The following is a 17540-nucleotide window of genomic DNA, read 5'->3' on the forward strand; positions in this document are numbered from 1 at the left end:
GCACAGTAATGCCTCTGAGACTCTATGAGTGGTGTGAGTTCATCAGAGCAACAGCCTGGGGGAAGAAGCTGTCTCGGTGTCTGCTGGTTTTGGCGTACCGAGCTCTATAACGCCGTCCGGAGGGGAGTAGTTCAAACAGACTGCAACCTGGGTGAGAAGGGTCTGTAGAGATGTTCCTTGCACGTTTCCTGGTCCTGGACAGGTACAAGTCTTGGATAGATGGGAGGTTGATGAACCATGATCTTTTCTGCAGTCCTGATTGTCCGTTGCAGTCTGTGCTTGTCTTGTTTGGAGGCTGATCCAAACCAGACAGTGATGGAGGTGCAGAGGACAGACTGGATGATGGCAGTGTAGAAGGTCTTCAGAAGCTCTCGCGGCAGGTTGAACTTCTTGAGCTGTCTCAGGAATGATCATCTTTTTTCCCCGTGGTAGGTTTCAAGTTCATATTTATTTATTTCTCTTAACAAACCCAAGTGACAATCAGAATACAATGCTTATTTTTCCTCAAACAAGTTTTTTTTCCTTTATTTTTTTGAAATACGCAAAACAAGAGAACACTCAATAAGTGCAATAAGACAGAGGACTCTGACAGTGCGGTGCTCTCTCTACCTTTTCACAGTGCACGTTTATACACACAAAAAGATTGTACATCATCATTATTACATTTCCAAAACCCTACCCCGCCTTCCCGAATATTATGGGTGCGGGGCAAAGTTAACATTTTAAAACAATCATATTTATTTTTTCTTTCGATTCAGCTTGCATACAGTGTAGCTAGGCACACACAAACACAGAGGTCACTCCCTGGCACGCTCTCGCTCTCTCTCTCAACACAGAGGGCTGCGGCGCTGATTGGCACCACGAGAGGGGGTTACTGCACTTGCACTCTGAGGGCTGTAGCTCATCCGTCCAACCCATACTATTTGGCAATGTGGACATTGCATTTGAATGTGCAAAAGGGAACCAATTGAGATGATGAAAACAGGAGGTTGAGGTAGAGGGAGACAGCTGAGGGAGAAGGAACATTGTTACCAGCCTGATTGGATGTGATGGAACGATGATGGGCAGTGCAGTTTTCTTGGCAAACCCCCGAGATTTGGAGGCCTTTGTGCAAAGCCCCTGCCCTTAGATTCATTTCTTGAGCTGTTGGCCATGACATAGGTCCTCGATGATCTCCGTAAATGTTTCCAGCCAATCGCAATCGATGCGGGGGCAACCAATCAGTCAATGACTGCATGTCAAACACACACACACACACACACACACACACACACACACACACACACACACACACACACACACAGCCAATCCCGAATGGAGCTTTGACTTCCCTGGCAAAATAAAACGCGGCACATGGCACAGCTCGCTACTTGTCACGTTTTCAAAAATATATACTGTATAGAAGCATCATCTTGAAAGTTATTTCTTAAGCAAGTGCATATGGCTATTATAATCTGCAGTAAAATCAAGACAGGTTCTAAAAGCTCAGGTGTTGATTGTACAGGCTGGTTATTGGCATCAAGTATTTACACTGTGTACTGGTACTTGCAGTGTGCATGGCAAAGTAAAGGCGCCGGCGTCGAGTGGATTGCCACCAAGCCCATTTTGAATAACCAACCCATCCAAAGTGCAACCACACAGTTTCTCGCTTAAAACAGGCTTTGGCTGGTTTTGGAAATCATACTGTTAATAATGTCTTTTCTAATTTGCTACGACACACCCGTATTGGTGTGGTTCAATACTACAGATATCATCGTCACATTTCCTCTGTCATCCTACGACACTCTGACAAAGTTCCCCCCTCTAAGAGACTGATGAAGTGACTTCTTTCCATTATACATTTGAAATGAGCTCAAGTGGGCGCGGATAGCAATCTACAGCATGTCCGTTAGGGATGGGCATTTCACTCCATTTCCTTGTCGACTATGGAAAGATGTTGTTTGGCTTAATGGGATTGGACAATCCTTTTGGGATTGTTCTGAAGTCGAGCGGATGACAGTGTTGTATTACGATGGTGAAAAATGTGCGGATGAAGCTCAACTTCGCATAGCTGCCGTGTTGCGTTTTTTCAGATGAAAAATGAACCGACTGAATCGGCAGCGCCGAGTGCACTCCATTTTGTCTTAAATGCTTCCAAACACGATGAATCGACAATTCTCTCCTCACTCACTTAACAACCGATTAAACCCATCCCTAATGTCGACACAACTCCTCGACTGACAACACAATAGTGAAAATTCCAAATAGTTGAAGACAAAACTGAACACATCATTCATCTTAAGTAGTGCTTTCAAAAGGTGTCGGGTCGAAAGAAAAACATTATGCTACCACAGGACAAGTATTCATCGAGTATTTAAGGTCAAAGTAATCGGCAAAACATAAAAAAACAATCCTAAAATAACAAAAGGTTAGATGGCATCTCCATCTGCTATACATCATTTCGGATGCTCTTGAATCCCCATCTGATTTAGAAAATATCTATTGATCAAATATCTACTCGACTGGTTATATTACAAGAATCCAGCCACATGAAATAGAAAAATATCAAATATCACCAGCGATGATAAGAAAACATGACAACCTGAACAAGCAGAAATATTGCTATGGTAACACCATTGTCCTTTGACATCAGTGAGCATCATCCTTCTGGTGCTCTGGTTGGTTGGTTGTCTGGATGATCCCTCGAGGGGAGAGGAAGGGGGCTCATTCTGGCTTGTGTGGCACATGGGAGGTGTGTTTGGATCAAGTCAGATGGCAGTGTCCCAGAATACAGTTGTCTGCGTTGGGTAAGGAGGAGGACGGATCTTCTTGGCCCCGCCGCTCTTCCCGCAAGGCGGGAGGACCGGGGCACTCTCTTGCTTGCACTGACTTGGCCGATCCTCACTCCTGTCCGGAGGAGGCCTCTCCAGATACCGCTGCAGTTGAGGATGTTGCCTGGACCGGATTTCTTTGCAGAGTGTTCGCTTCCTCTCAATCTGCTCCAGCATGGTGGTGTCGCCGCAGATCCACGGCATCTGGGGCATCTGCTGAGCAGTGGCAGCGTATCAACTTGAGGCATCACTGCCACTAAGTGTGAAAGCACCAGGTTGGTTTGTGCGCCAACGCAGGTCAAGTCAACTGAAAACTCCCGTTTTCTTCCTCAACGCACTTCACACAGTTGAATGAACCGCTTGGACTGCGAGGTGAAATGTGAGGATGAACAACGATACGTACATTTGAAATCTGCTTACCTGGCTGTGATGGGCCTCTGCCGCTCTCCTTTGTGGCGTCCCGATTGGGGACGGGTTAGCGGACATGGAAGGCGAGCGGGCATACTTAGGCGCTGCTTTCATATCTACAAAGACGGGGACAAATGCGGCCTTATTAGAAAGATTGACCAGGAATTATGGAAAGGCATACCCGGATAATGGTACATAGTTTGGATGAGACCACGACTGTACTGCTGTTTACTTTTCTGCCCATTCCATCCTCGATGAAACATTTGCGAGCCCACCGGTTGGCACCTCATCCATCAATAGCATACTCGCAATGGAGCCTCACCATTTCCGGCGCCCACGGTCATCGGCGGGCTCCCCGTTGTTCTGCTGTGGTGGGTAGGCGTGGTGGTGCAGGAATGCTGGCCCGACACTGTGCTCCCGCTTCTCTCTTGTGCTTTGGACGGGTGCGTACTCTGATTTGCTCTGTTCTCTCGTCGTGGCGTTCCGTCACATCTGTGTCCCCTCTCTTTGCTGTCGCACCTGTACTCCATCGCGGTAGGGCTCTTTGGGAGCTTCCCATCATACTGGCGCTGATCCGAGCCATTGGGACTTCTGTCCTTGCTGTCCGGTCTTACTTCCAGGCCAGTCCGGCTCAGATCTTTACTGTCCTGCCTTGGTAGAAAAGGTGGTGGAAGGTCTCCGTTGTGGATGTTTCTCTCTCTTCCCTCATGCTTTGATTCGGGGACAAATCCTGACCTTTCTTTACTGCTGCTGCTGCTGCTGCTGCTGCTCCTGGGTGCCTCTTGTCTGGGAAGGATCTCAGGCGGCTGGTCTATCCTGCCCTCGTGTCTGTGCTCCATGTCGTTCCTCGCCCTCTCTTTGCTGTCTTGTCGGGCTAATAAATCGGGACGATAGTCTTTGCTATCATACCTGTATTCGGACGCGGTTCTAAATCTGTCTTTGCTCTCCTGTCGGGGCAGAAGCTCAGGTGGCTTGTCTCTGCTATCGTGCTTTGAGTCCAGCCCATTTCTCACACGCTCTCTGCTATCCTGTCGGGGTATGAGCTCCGGTGGCTGATCCAGCAGTCGCTCTCTGCCGTCGTGTCTGCAGTCTCCACCGTTTCGAGCACCCTCTTTGCTGTCTTGTCTGGGTAATAACTCTGGCGCCTGATCGAGGAGTCGCTCTCTGTCTTTGTTTTCCTGTTTGACTAAAGACTCCATTCCGTGTCCTGGACCCCTGTCCTTACTGTCTCGCCTCGGCATCATGTCTCCATTGCTAATCCCTCTATCTTTTGAGTCTCTTCTTATCAATGGAATGGGTTCCACGGAGCTGCAGCTCCTTTCTTTAGAATCCCACCTAACTGGAATGGGCTCCACACTGCTGTAGCCTTGGTCTCTGCCTTCCCGACTGTCCCTGCGGACAAGTGCTGCATCCACGTTGCTTCGGTCTTTGCTGTTGCGCCTGTGGGCCAGTGACTCTATGTTGTTGGATCTATCCCTGTCTCTGTCTTTGTCTCTGTCTTTGTCTCTGTCTTTGTCTCTGTCTTTGTCTCTGTCTCTGCGATGAGAGGACTCTTTGCCGTGGCGCTCCTTCGAGTCTCGCTTGGATTCCTTGCTGTGACCGTGCCGTTCCTTGCCTTCACGTTTGGACTCACCGTGGGACTTACTTTTGGACTCAGCTGTAAATATAAACAGAAGGTATTCATTATTGATTGATTGAATTCATTGGATTGTTTTTTGAGATGCTAATCATTGACTAACACACTGGTTCACTTTTCAATTCATGTATAAAGTTGGATCATCTGGATCAAATCGCTGCATTGTAATAAATGTGCACTAACTACATACAAAGTATCAAAGCACTTCCCAAATAATTATGTTAATAATATTAGCCAGGATTGGGACTGTATGTTTTCAATAATGCTGCACGCTCCGGTAGAATAGCAATACAATTGGCTTGTTCACTTTTCTGCATTCCATAAATTGTCCTCAAGGTGGCACTAACGACATCCAGTACAAAGAAAAAAGGCAGTTGCTGAATAAGTATACTAAAATAGTATGATCATACTCTACTTTATGTTGGTAATGATAGTAGTGCCACATTTGCAATAACATGCATGGCTTTATTTGACCACATCTTTAAACACTTAACTATGAAACCCCCTTTTTGTCTTCACGAAGGACTCGGATCCTTTCCTTTCTGAACACTACTGTAGTTCCACACATTGTGTGTACTTGGGTAGAAACACAAAGGCTCACAAATGCATATTGCAAGGGAGTACGCTGCTTCCTATATAGGCTCTTGCATAATAGGCATGTGTCATATAGGCCTGTGTGTGTGTGTGTGTGTGTGCGTGTGTGTGTGTGTGTGTGTGTGGCAATGGTGATTAACCGGTTGGTATGTGGGTCATGCTAGTTGTTGACGCTTGGAAGAGAGGAAAAAGAAAAAGAAAGCTCCCATGGTTATGATTGAGCTTATGTGTGCATTGGGATGGATGCCAACAGCTCCCACACATGCTTGTTGTGCGGCTAATCAAAATACGTTTTAAACGCCCGTTGTGCTAAATGAGCATATGGGGTTCGAAAACAGCAGCAGAGCTCAACGCTAATAATGTTTTCCATCATCGAGTATTTAGAAAGGATCAAATAGAAGAAAATGAGCGTTTCAGAAAGATGGTGAATTCTAGTTCTTTTCATGTCAACGTGGAGACACCAGAAAGTGTAAAAGCTGCTGCAGCATTCTGATTGGCTGGAACTCAAAGTAGACCATCCGGCGATTGGAGAGACAAGAGCATCTGTAATGCTCTGATGAGGTGTTGGATTGGAGTTGAGTGCCCTCGCTCTGTGCACATCAGGAGCGTGTTGCTCCGTCGCGCACCGGCACCTCCTGAACTGCGATTGGCTGCTCTACACGGAGGGAGAGAAGCTGCAAAGAAGAAATGCAATTCTCCTCCTTCCTCTGTTGCTATGTTGTAGTTGCTAAGAGGAGAATAGAGTAGAGGTGCGGATAGTTGGGCTCTTTCTAGGGTTTGTCTTGATCGGTCAGAAACACCGGAAACCTCCAGTTAATTTGATTTCTTTTGGCCCGTGACCCCCGTGACTACAAGCGGTTCAGATAATGGAAGGATGATGGATGATTTCTTTGGTACAAGGTGTACTCCAACCAATTGTGGTTAGAAAAAGGAAAGAACATAGAAATGTTGTCTGACAGCGCCAAGTCATAGGACCTGCTGCCCATTTTCCACGATCATTGCCTATCAGGAAAATGTGTGAAAGAACTTACTCTCTCCGGGCTCTTTGGATTTTCTCCCACTGGCGTTTTTCTTCAGCATGTTCCTGCCAGTGGTAAACAGGTTGGTCAGTTCATCCAGCGGGCTGGTGGGTGTCCGCGAACGCCCCGTCGACACATTCTGCATGGAGCCATGGAGTCGTGCCACACCATCTTGGGGCGGTGACCCTTTGCCATGAGGGGTGGCCGAGGCGCTTCTCGGCAGCCCCCCCGGAAATGGCACCGCAGCGTCGAACGGCGGCGTTCGCATGAGGCTCAACGGGGTCAGGCAGCGTCCCATGCTGACCGGGGACGGGCACGCCGAGTGGCTGCGTTGGTAGGACGATGAGGTGGATGATTTGTAGAGCGTACAAGGCAGGGGAGGTGCGGAGGAGCGGCCAGAAACGGTGAGGGTCGGGGTGGCCGTCAGCTCTCTACGGATGTGTGCCGAAGAGGCTGGCTCGGCAGAAGAGGTCGGCGATTTGCTATAAGGTTGGTTCTCCATCATTGGCAATTTGGTAACGTCAAGCGGGGTGAGGGGGGACTCGTCCGAATTGGGCGAGCATTGGGCCGGGGCTGGAGGGAACACCAGCAGTGGAGGCCTGTGAGTAAGTAAGTTGGGAAACGGAGCAGGAATGTCACAGAAAGGAATGTTTCTCGGAGTGGAGCATCGGCTGAGAGGTTCGGGGTCATACGGTGCAGGGGTGGGACATGCCGAGCGACACCCCACCGGGTCAGTACGGTACTCCATATCATCCAGCATGGGGTACTTCATCTCCTCGTACACCGACTCCCCCGGCTCCTCGTCCTCGCTTTTCGAGAGTTCTCGCGCCCCGACGTCTATCCCGCCCATTTCGATGTAGACGGGCTCGTCCTCGCAGTCGTCGGTGGGGCTGTCGTCGCTCTGCGGCGGCGAGGCGTTGCGCTCGCACGGGGAGCAGCTGCGGTGGAGCGCTTTGGCCGGGCACACTCCACCGCTGTGAGTTTTGATGTAAGACTCGTCGAAGGAAACGCTCAGTTGTGTGTTTGGGTTCCTCTTGGGTTTGGGCGGTGGCACCCGCCGGCAGTCCTCACTGCATCCTTGAACTGTGAGAGAGCAAGAGAGAGTCAGTCGCTCAGTCATGCCGTGACAATTCCAAGTAGAGTACCTTGGTTACTCTACTGATAATTTGACTCGAAAAGCTAGATTACAAGTTACATTCGACAGTTGGTATGTTTCTTGTGTTTCTTTTCATTTTCTTCGTTTCTCCCGTTCAATTTCCCTTCCTATTTTTTGAATGATGCAGTGCGGTTCAGTGGGTCAGATGTAGGTCAATGTGTCAATGTCAATGGCAGTATCTTGAGTCAGATAGTATGTGGCGCTGGTTGAGGCATATGCGTGTTTCGAGGTCACATGTACAGCAGTGGATGCGCTACGCAAGTGCAGTATCTGGGTCACGCACTACCACGCCGTGGAGCTTCTTTTTGAATGTGGTGACGTGGCATTGCAGCGGGAATCGCTTTTCATGTGCTGCAGTGAGCTTACGTAGATGTACGGAACGTAATTTCGATTTCTTTGTGTCTTGGCATGTGGAGAAATTGACAATAAAGCAGACTTTGACTTTGAGATGTCGTTACCGCAGTAGACCACGTCATCCCCGCCGAGTGTTGCACTTTCCTCCACCGAACCTGTTGGTGGCTTTGTAGGTCACGTACGGATTTGTTTTGATCAAAAGTGCCCCTTCCGCTGACAGGCCCCCTGCCGGTGAGCATTGCTTGGACCCAGATCAGGGCGGAACATTTTCATGCTGCAGATTTTGTGCCTTCAATAATTCAGACAGCAGATGGCCCAGACACACGCATATACACTTCCCGTAACTGTATGACTCACCAGCATAGTGATGACACACACGCAACGCAGCAGGACGGACACATGCTCAAACATTGTCAAATGGAAATGAGGGCAGCAGGTATTGCGTGTTGCCCATTTCAACTAAGATAGACTCCAGCTCATCTGCGACCCATTTCAGAACAAGGGCTGTAGAAAATGGATGTACACGACTTTTGTTTGCATTGGGGATGGACTCCACATCTAGTCCGTTTGGAAACCAAGAAATCAAACTACGTTGGCAAAGGTTGCTGTTATTACGAAGGCAATGCTTATTGTAACGAAAAGATACAAATTAAGATGTCTGTTGAACAATTCCCGTGTGGTAATGATGACATTCTTCTAAGACTCTTGTTTCCTGATGGCCTCATCCTAATGTTTTGCATCAGAGCACGTCCTTTACGCTAGCAAAATCCCACTCGACAAAAAGGTTTCCTGAGAAATGGACTCGGAGTCGACTGGAAGAGGACGGCTTTTTTTCTGCCTGTCACTGTACGTTGCTGGCATAGACAGAGGAACAAAGATACATTATGAGTTGTCCACAAAGGCACATTTTTGCACCAATTAAGTGTCTTACGGCACATTGATTGGGAAGCACTGTTTTCGAGAATTGCAGTGGATGATGTTATCTTATTGATGCGTTTCCATGTGGGATGAGGGGCTTGCATGTGCGTGCATTCTCTTCCATCAACAGCTGCATTTTTGCACAAGCAGGTTTGCGTGGTGGATCATTTTCAGTAGCGAGCGCTCGTGACAGATCCCCCTTGCTGTCCCTCCTCCTCTCCCTCGATTGCTCTTTTTCCTTACCGCCCTCCCCCTGTGGTAACCCTGTACCCCCATCCCAGGGGGAAACCAAATCTAGGTCATTCGCTCCTCCTGAATGAATTCTACTCTCCCGAGCTCCTCCCCTTCCTGCTACAGTGCACGCGACCCTCCCCCTCAGCTAGGAACACCCCCACAGCTCCGCCGTCATTGGCTGCACTGCCTCAGACTTCTGCATCTCTGCAGAGCCATTGGTGTGCGCTGCGCAGGGATGTTGTGATTGGCTGGGCAAGGGGGGGGGGGTCTTCTTTCTGTAGGACGGTTGCCGTGGTGCCCAGGAAGATCTGTGCGCACACACGGACATCCCCACCAATCTCAGCCAGGCTGGGCGAGTCCCTTCACATCACATTGGCAGTCATGCATCTCGACTGAAATGAACTCGAAAGCCCTCAGCAACCTGTTTGAGTTTGCTCTCGCAGTCTCAACAATCTAATAAAGGATTGCTCTCTGCAAAATGCTGTTTGGGGAGAACATTTCTCAAGATGAATTATTACTTCTCGTCTCCATTTGAACCTCCTAGAATGATGCCCTTGTTTTGATCCATGGCCAAATGAGCATGCTATGTGTATTCTGCCCAAACAGACTGACTGATTGCTGCAGGCAAGATCTCAGTTATGCCATCGCTACATTTCAACTTGCCAGTTTGGAAGCGGAAAAAGATGTTTTGGCGTTAATTGGCGATTTGCCTGAAGCGACGTAACAGTTTTTAAACAAGGTCACGGAAATGTCAAGATCCTTTTGCCCATTTGACAGATGACCGTGCAGCCAAAAAGAGCATGAGCCGGATGAGTGCACACATCCATCTGCTGGGCTAAAACCATTATAGTTCTTCATTTGTGGTTGCCTCCCAGTTCTGGGCTTTTGTGCTTAGAATCTTGACTTGGGTCTTTTATTTAATGGCACTCGGTGCAAAGGTGCTAGGGTTCAATCTGATCGACTGGCGAGATGTCACGTCATTGTCGGAGAAGCAGGGTTGAAGAGGGCACCTCGGAGAGCTGCTAAATATAGCAGCGCGCTGCTTCGGTGTGAAGTGCCACCACCACTCACCATCATCACATCTGTCTCCACGACAGGCCGACACGGGGCTGTGGTCCACCGCTTCGGACGACATGCTCAGCTTGGTGGCCGGGTCCCTCCTGGGCTTGGGCGGGGGCTGCTTCCTGGAGGTCGGGCTCCCCACCTCTTCGTCTCCGCCCCCACCGCTGCCGCCCACGGAGTGGAGGGACTGGGAGCGCACGGAGAAGCCCTGCCCACAGGCCAGAGCGTGCGGATGGGGCATGGGCATGCGTTCCTGCGGGTCTGGCATGGTGATGGAGCCCATACGTAAGTGCTTGCCTTCTGTTGCTACTATGTCCTCCCCCGTCCTACACAAGGGTAAAAAGGAGATGCTGTTTCAATCACCGACAGTACATGCAAAAGCCATCACATTTGTCATTTATTCTGTGATCACGCTCGAAACTCAAAGAACTCAAATCATCATTCCTTACTGAAATATATGGTCATGCTATTAATTTGTTCCAGCCTCCCCAAAAATACAGAGAAAAATGGTCATGTATTTTTAACGAGTGCAATGCCACTCCATAATTTGTACTGTTTTCATCAAATAGTCAAGGATAGGTTTCACAGGAAAAACGTTTGGATAAGTGAATTTGTGAATAGCAAAACCACAAACAAGCAGTTGACTGTCCTGTATTACATGACATCACATGACATTCAGTTCAAATCCTTGCGTCCGTGTTCATGCTCCAGGCTTTTCCTGTTGGTGGACAGCAATAATAGAACAGTCCTAACAACAGTACATAATCATCATGGCATGTTTCTCCTCTCTCTCTATCTGGCCCTCTCCCTCTCTTGCTCCCTCTCACCATTGCATTTCTGCACATGTCACATAGTAAGTGTTACATCAATGTTAACAGCTGTCCTATTGCCCCCTGAAAACTGCTTATCTTTCAGGGCAAGCCATTGATTAGATTTTCAATTCCGGATAGGACCAGTGCCGCTCACACTTAGAACGACACCGTGGCAGTAGCCCCCCCCCCCCCCCCCATCCATCACCACACTCCCGTTGTGTACACAATCAACCCTTATAAATGCGTGATTGGCCTAAAAGGAGTGTTAATGATGTCTGAGTGGAGGATGCAAATGAGCTTCACAAGAAGAATGCAGTGCTCAACAGCTGGGAGTTTGTATTTACTGTAAAAATAAATTGGGCCGTTCAAACGATATGAATTTACATTTGCATGTTTTGATGTGTTTTGTGAAACCCCTGCTTATTAGCCCCCCCCTGCCACCAGCTGCTGCACAGAAGGTGCACATGCAGTGAGGTCTGGTCCCCGCTCTAATCTGCCTAGCAACGCGGTACCCATAGAAACAAGATACAGAAGTAAGCGATAATAATAAAGCACACGTGCGCTCGTCTGGCATGTGCACAGATTGACGAGGTGGATGTTACGGCAGGCAACCTGTCGATTCGTAGAGTTCATCTTGTTTTAATGAACTGCGGTGTGTTCATTATTTGGAAAATTCTCTCACATATGCCAGCTCTGCACGACTGAACTGTAAAAAAAAACAAATCAAAGCAAGTTATGCTGCTAAGATATTTATTCATACCAATCAGTTTTTGTAGAGCTTTTTTTTTTTTTTTACTCAAGATCATAGTTCTAACTTTTGATTACTGGTCCAACCCTTAAAACACTAATACCTACATCAAGAAAATTGACTATCGTCCACACCAGTAGGACAGTCAGTTTTTTTTCTACTTTAGGTTTGTCATATTTACTTGATTTACAAACACAAAAATATTTCTTTTGTTATTTTATTTAATGAAGTCATGTGTTCCTCATTTCATTACTTTTTTTTTTTTTCCAAAGCAAATAGCAGAGGGGGAAAAAAATCCCAATTACTCATATTTATTTTTGAAGGGTGCCTTTGTGCACCCAAATAGAGAACTTATCTGTGTGTGTGTCTGTATACACATCAGTTTGTTCGCATGACTGTGATTATAAAAGAGAATATACGAAGGCAGGAAGGCCGGCCTCGCTCAACGCTAACGTGTTGATCTGATTGGCCGTCGGCTGTTCCAGCTGTCACCAGGCAGCAACACATCTCCTGCAATGGTGCTCACATTTAATCACTACATTTTTCTCTCTCTCTAACCCCGCACACTTGCCTCTTCCTCCAACTTACTCTTGGAAGTGTTTTTTTTTTTTTTTCTCTCTTCCTCCCACACGCTTCCTAGCTTTTCTCTCACGCTGATAATGTCTCTATTTTGCTCCCGCTCGTGCACACAGAAGCAGTCATATTTGCATGCGAGGGCGAGCTTGCTCACGAGACCTCGGTCTCTCATTCTTTCTATTACTATAAAGAAAAAAAAGATCAGGAGGATTTGTTGGGGTGGAGATATTGGGGTCATTTAATTGACCTACATATATGGCTCATGAAAAATCCAAATTTTAAACTCTTCCTCTTGCCGTGTTTTGGGCATTTAAAGAGCGGCCCCCGCCCACGATTGTCCATGAGCTCTCCTCATAGCTGGGATGAGTTCAAAACTATAATACAGTGTCTGATCTGTCATCCTCAATGACTGTGTGTTCCCTATCCTGCCCCACAAGATTAGTTTTTTGGGTTAGTGTGCACATATACTAAAGAGGTTGCAAAGTAAAATAAAGCCTCTTGTCCCAATTCGGTTTGCCCTCAGGACGACAAGTCTCAACTGACGGCATCCTAAAAACTTCATGTGATGGCCCACCCTTCCTTTCTTCATTCTAACCCCCACCCTTCCTTTCTTCATTCTAACCCCCCACCACCACCACCTCCAAATGGAGCAGTGATGACCTCAATCCAAGTCCTAAATAAATCTAAAAGTGAAAAAGTAATTATCCTCCATAGATGATGGGTGGGCATAGTCTGTACTCGCAATGGTCCAAATGTGGCAAAGTGCCTGCGCCACAGGGATCCTGTGGCCGGCCGGCCGGCCACTTGGCCCACTTCTTCCAACTTCTTCCCAGTGAACCCAAGACCGTTTTACCTCTTCAGAAATAGGACGATGACTAATACTTGATTCAAATAGTCTTCTTACCTCCTTATGGCTTCCTGCTGCTTTCTCTTCTTGTCGTTTTTCTCCTGCAGGTACAGCCTATTCTTCTCATTCCTGGCGTGGTCCAGGTTCTGAGCCAGCAGGCCGTTGTAAGCTTTCAGTCCATTCTCCTCGACATACTGGAAGAAGCGGATAGTTTCCCCTTCCTTGGAGCTCATCATTCTTCAAATGATCCCACTGGAAACAGAAAACAAGGAAGTGATTAGTGGTGATTTCAATATTCATTTTTCAAGGTCATCGTAAGCTGAGCTATTTATAGAGTTGCTTGTTGTTAAGATTTCTTACGCTTGCCGAAGAAGGTTGGTGCTACTAATGAGCTTTGCATCATGTCCGTTCCCTGGGAGGATTGCAACATCCTCCAAAATCATGTGACATGAACATACATGTAGTAAACAGCCAAACCAAGTCTCCGATTTGGCTTGTTGTTTTTCCAAGTGGTGCTTTCACATGTTCGGGCTGAAATTGCCCACTGTGACCATGCACAGCGTAGTTACAAAAAGAAAAAAAAAAGAGCTTTCATTTGTAAAAAAACAAACAAATGTGCGGTGGGCTCCGATGAGAACATGTAATACTCCTGGGAGCAGCCGCACAGATTAATTTTTACTCGACTGCATTGGCGTGGTTTTGCATGCTCGCACAATCGTCTTGCGTTTGATGTCTAAAAATAGTCTGCACCCGAGTTGTTTCTTGCTATAAAAGACCATTACTGACAGCAGCAGTGATGTACATTGCGACATAGTGTGGAAAAAACCCCCAAATCTCTGCCTCTCATTTTTCTCACTTGTTTGCAGCCATTTGGCATCCGAGATGAAGCAGGCAGGGGCTAGCGAGGACGGTGACAGTTCACAGGGTGGGAATTGGGAGAGGTCGGCGGTGAAGAAGACAGCTCATGCATGCTTTTATTATGTAGGTCAGTGTTTTCAGATGAGCCTAAGACTCATGCTTGTTTACGTGTGAGAGAACCACTGAATGTGCATGGGGAGGGGTCAGTGATAACCATGTGTGTGTTTGTGTGTAGGGGGGGCGGGGGGGTACTTGGAGCGCAGCCAGATGGAGATCGCAAGGCCAATTGGGAGGCCGAGCATTGTCTGGCCAACCTCAGCATCCGTCTACCTTGTGTCTGTCTATGAATGAATCCAGCGTGGCCACGAGGTCGTTGGCTTTATCTGATTGTTGCGACACGTTTACACTTTTTGGCACAGCGGTCGGCATCTCACAGTGCAAACCAGGTCACCAAAGCCCTCAAGCTGCTGAGGTGTTTTCCACCCTTTTCCTTGTCTTATCGCTGACGAGCAGGCACAAAATGTCCCAAAAAGGACTAGAATTGGATTTCAAAGGACAAAAGTGCACGGGTTCAATGTGTGAAGGATACAGCGCTAGGTAAGGCACAGTTGCTGGAGCTGAATTAAACCTGTCTGCCTAATCCCCGTAAACCAGCAGCAGCGGCGGCGGCAGCAGCAGCAGCAACAGCCGCCGCCACCTGGGGTTGTTTATCACACTGTTTTTCATCAGCCCAGCCTTTCACATTGGATTGCCCTCCCATAACTCATCAATGTAAAATGCTATTCTTATTTGCTCATCTCCATAAAACCTGTCAATTCGACAACCCATTTACCTCAGTGCACCCCCGCCCACTCTGCTTTGCTCTGTCTCTTTCACTTGATGCATGGTCTCTCTCTCTCTCTCTCTCTCTCTCTCTCTCTCTCTCTCTCTCTCTCTCTCTCCTATCCTGGTGGTTGTGCCTGCCCATCACTGTACCCCAGTTGACACTGACTGCAACAGTTGGAACACAGATGTGCACTTTGGTTGAGATGTAAATCAAAGTGGCACACGGTTTGTGTTACCAGGCAACCGTGTGACAGGAGAAGACCAGCGTGGATATTTTGCAGACACAATGTCAAAAAGATTGCCAGGCCAATAGCCGCCTGACGAGATGCGCTCAGTGAACTAGCATGCACCTGGCAGCCTGAGCTGTGCTATTTTGCATTTATTCAAAGAGTTGCGGGAATACTTACAGTGGTCTTGTGTCCCTGCTGGTTTGTTCACCAGTGAATCTTCTGTCTTCACCAGGCACATCCAGTACGCACTCCGACCTTTGCTGCAGCACCAGTGCACTATTCCTCTTAAATCCACAGAGAAATCCATCCATTGTATGGTCCAAACGCTCGGCTTGCTAGATGGAGTCCCGGTGACCCGGGATGAGGCTGGTGCTCGAGAGGAACTGGGCCATTGAGTGCAAGACCCGACGCTCCAGCCTCCCCTCAGGCGGGAAAAGGGGAGATCCGATGGTGCCAAGCTCCTTGCCAGGTGCCAGCTTTACCACTCCGCACATCAGCACATACTAGAGAAGGACGGAAGACGCAGCAGAGCTGCAGACCGCACCCGCCGTCACCTCCAACGCCGCCGCTGTGAGCATGACACATACACGCGCGCTCACCTCAAAATACCGCTGGCTGGCTGGCTGGCTCGCTGGCTCGCACTTCCAGCCTTTAAAGTCTTTGAATTTCACATCAATTCCTTGGGTCCCATGCACAAATGCACAAAATCTCCCGCATTGTGACACATGGTGAAAGGAATCGCCACCCCGAGCCCAGAGATGTGCTTTTCCATCAACGTTCCAGCTGGTCCTCACAGGTCTGAACTGTCAGGTCTGTGCCGGAACAGATGACACCGGGCTTCCCAGTGATAGATCAAAACGAGAACACGCCCACCGCTTACTGTGGCCACCTTCCGTTACATCGTCATCCTCTCGACCTCTCCTCCCTCGATAAAACCATTTCCTCACACTAGGTGCCTTCAGCGGCTCATTACGCGCACTCACATACGTACATGCGTGTCGCTTTTCCTGGTTTTATGTTTCCTCTCTTGAGTGCTGTGTGTGTGCGTTTTGCTCGTACTGTAACTGGAGCTCAAATGTGTTTTTCTGCTTTCAGCACCATGGAGAGCTCTCTCTCTCTCTCTCTCTCTCTCTCTCTCTCTCTCTCTCTCTCTCTCTCTCTCTCTCTCTCTCTCTCTCTGTCAGAAGGGGGAGGGAGAGTTTTGGAGGGGGCCATTCTCCTCTCCTGAGTGGAGAGATGGGGAGCAGAGTAGGAGGAGCCAATTGGGTTGCCAGGGCGTGACCTCATTAGACTCAACCTCCTCTTCCTCCTGGCAACCACCGCCTCCACCCCCTCCTATTCCCTCACCCCATCCATCCTCCGTCGCCACCCCCCCCCTTCTCCTTTACAGCTCGTAAACAAGACCGAGACACAAAAATACTTTGCTGCAAACGTGTAAGTGCATTTGTTACACTCGCAGCAGGCAAACCAAAAACAGAACCCAAACAAAAGGGTAAAAAGTGCAATTTGGCTTTGCAGCATGCACACGCTGGCATTCCGGTGCAGCCTTAAAATATGCTTGCATATGCAAACAAAGTAAGACATGCAAATGAGAGTCTGGTTCCCGCCGGCCTTGGATGCGAACGGGATTAAAGCAGGCAGAGTTGAACCGGAGTTGCATGAACTGTAGCAGACTGTCTGGGGGACGCGTTTGTTTTTTTGGGTTGTTTTTTGTACAACATGTTTGATTGTTTGTGTGGTGGGAATGCCTGCTATACAATTTGGGGCGGTGGGGTGGGCTGTGCTCGGACGGATTAACACAGTGGACACAAAAGGATTAGGCGGAGATCTGTTGTTTTCATCAAGCCGTCACTCCATTTCTCATCAAGCCATCACTCCATTTCTCTTAACCCATGCCCCTTCACTTTCTGTCTGAAACCAGAAAAAAAATCATACGTAAGTCATGTCCAGCCATGCAGAAGCTGGAGCTTTACAGAAGTGAACAGTCCCAGATTAGACCACGAGCGTCGTCTGCTTGTCTCATGACAACACGCCGCGTGCCATAAATAGCCACTCGCTGCTATGATCCCAGTGCCATACAACGCTGTGACCAAAAAGTAGTCACCCCCTCCCTCCCTCCCTCTCTCCCTCCCTTCTTTTCCTGCCTTTTGTAAGCAATGTGCTCCATTAGCCAGACACAAAGCCAGCCGCTCTGTACAGACCAAATGGGCAACATAGGCAGGCAGGCAGGCAGGCAGGCAGGAAGGCAGGCAGGCACAAAGAATACAGACTGACCTCCGTGCAAAAGATCTTACTTCGATCCCTTAGGAGTTCAATGAACACAGACTGCGAGGGAATCCCGAGGGGGCGAACGGGGTTAAACAAATTCTTCCACCTACGTGCACAACACGACTTTGTTTTGTGAACAGTGGAGGACATTCCCTCGGGGACAGAAAGGAGGGTGAAGTGGGAGT

General features: G+C 48.4%; 1 protein-coding gene across 2 annotated transcripts; it reads right to left on the reverse strand.

The window, feature by feature from the left end:
• Positions 1-429: 429 nt before the first annotated feature.
• On the reverse strand, positions 430-16196 carry nyap2b (neuronal tyrosine-phosphorylated phosphoinositide-3-kinase adaptor 2b). 2 transcript variants are annotated; one of them, XM_037276251.1, is made up of 7 exons: positions 15265-16196; positions 13232-13426; positions 10204-10517; positions 6480-7550; positions 3541-4875; positions 3231-3334; positions 430-3023 (listed from the first exon to the last, which is right to left on the reverse strand). In XM_037276251.1, the coding sequence occupies exons 2-7, from the start codon at positions 13408-13410 to the stop codon at positions 2748-2750; spliced, it is 3279 nt and encodes a 1092-aa protein (XP_037132146.1). In that variant the 5' UTR covers positions 13411-13426; positions 15265-16196; the 3' UTR covers positions 430-2747. The 2 variants fall into 2 exon arrangements, with proteins under 2 accessions (XP_037132146.1, XP_037132145.1); XM_037276250.1 differs by having other exon boundaries at positions 430-3026.
• Between the last annotated feature and the right edge of the window lie 1344 nt (positions 16197-17540).

This window comes from Syngnathus acus, chromosome 17 (genome assembly GCF_901709675.1).
Source record: "Syngnathus acus chromosome 17, fSynAcu1.2, whole genome shotgun sequence".
Taxonomy (NCBI): domain Eukaryota; kingdom Metazoa; phylum Chordata; class Actinopteri; order Syngnathiformes; family Syngnathidae; genus Syngnathus; species Syngnathus acus.

Coding starts and splice junctions, on each gene's coding strand:
- nyap2b (XM_037276250.1), bottom strand. CDS start 13,410: ATGATGAGCTCCAAGGAAGGGGAAACTATCCGCTTCTTCCAGTATGTC. Junction 10,518..13,231: donor CAGCAGGAAGCCATAAGGAG/GTAAGAAGACTA, acceptor ACCCTTGTGTAG/GACGGGGGAGGACATAGTAG. Junction 7,551..10,203: donor TCGTGGAGACAGATGTGATG/ATGGTGAGTGGT, acceptor GCTCTCTCACAG/TTCAAGGATGCAGTGAGGAC.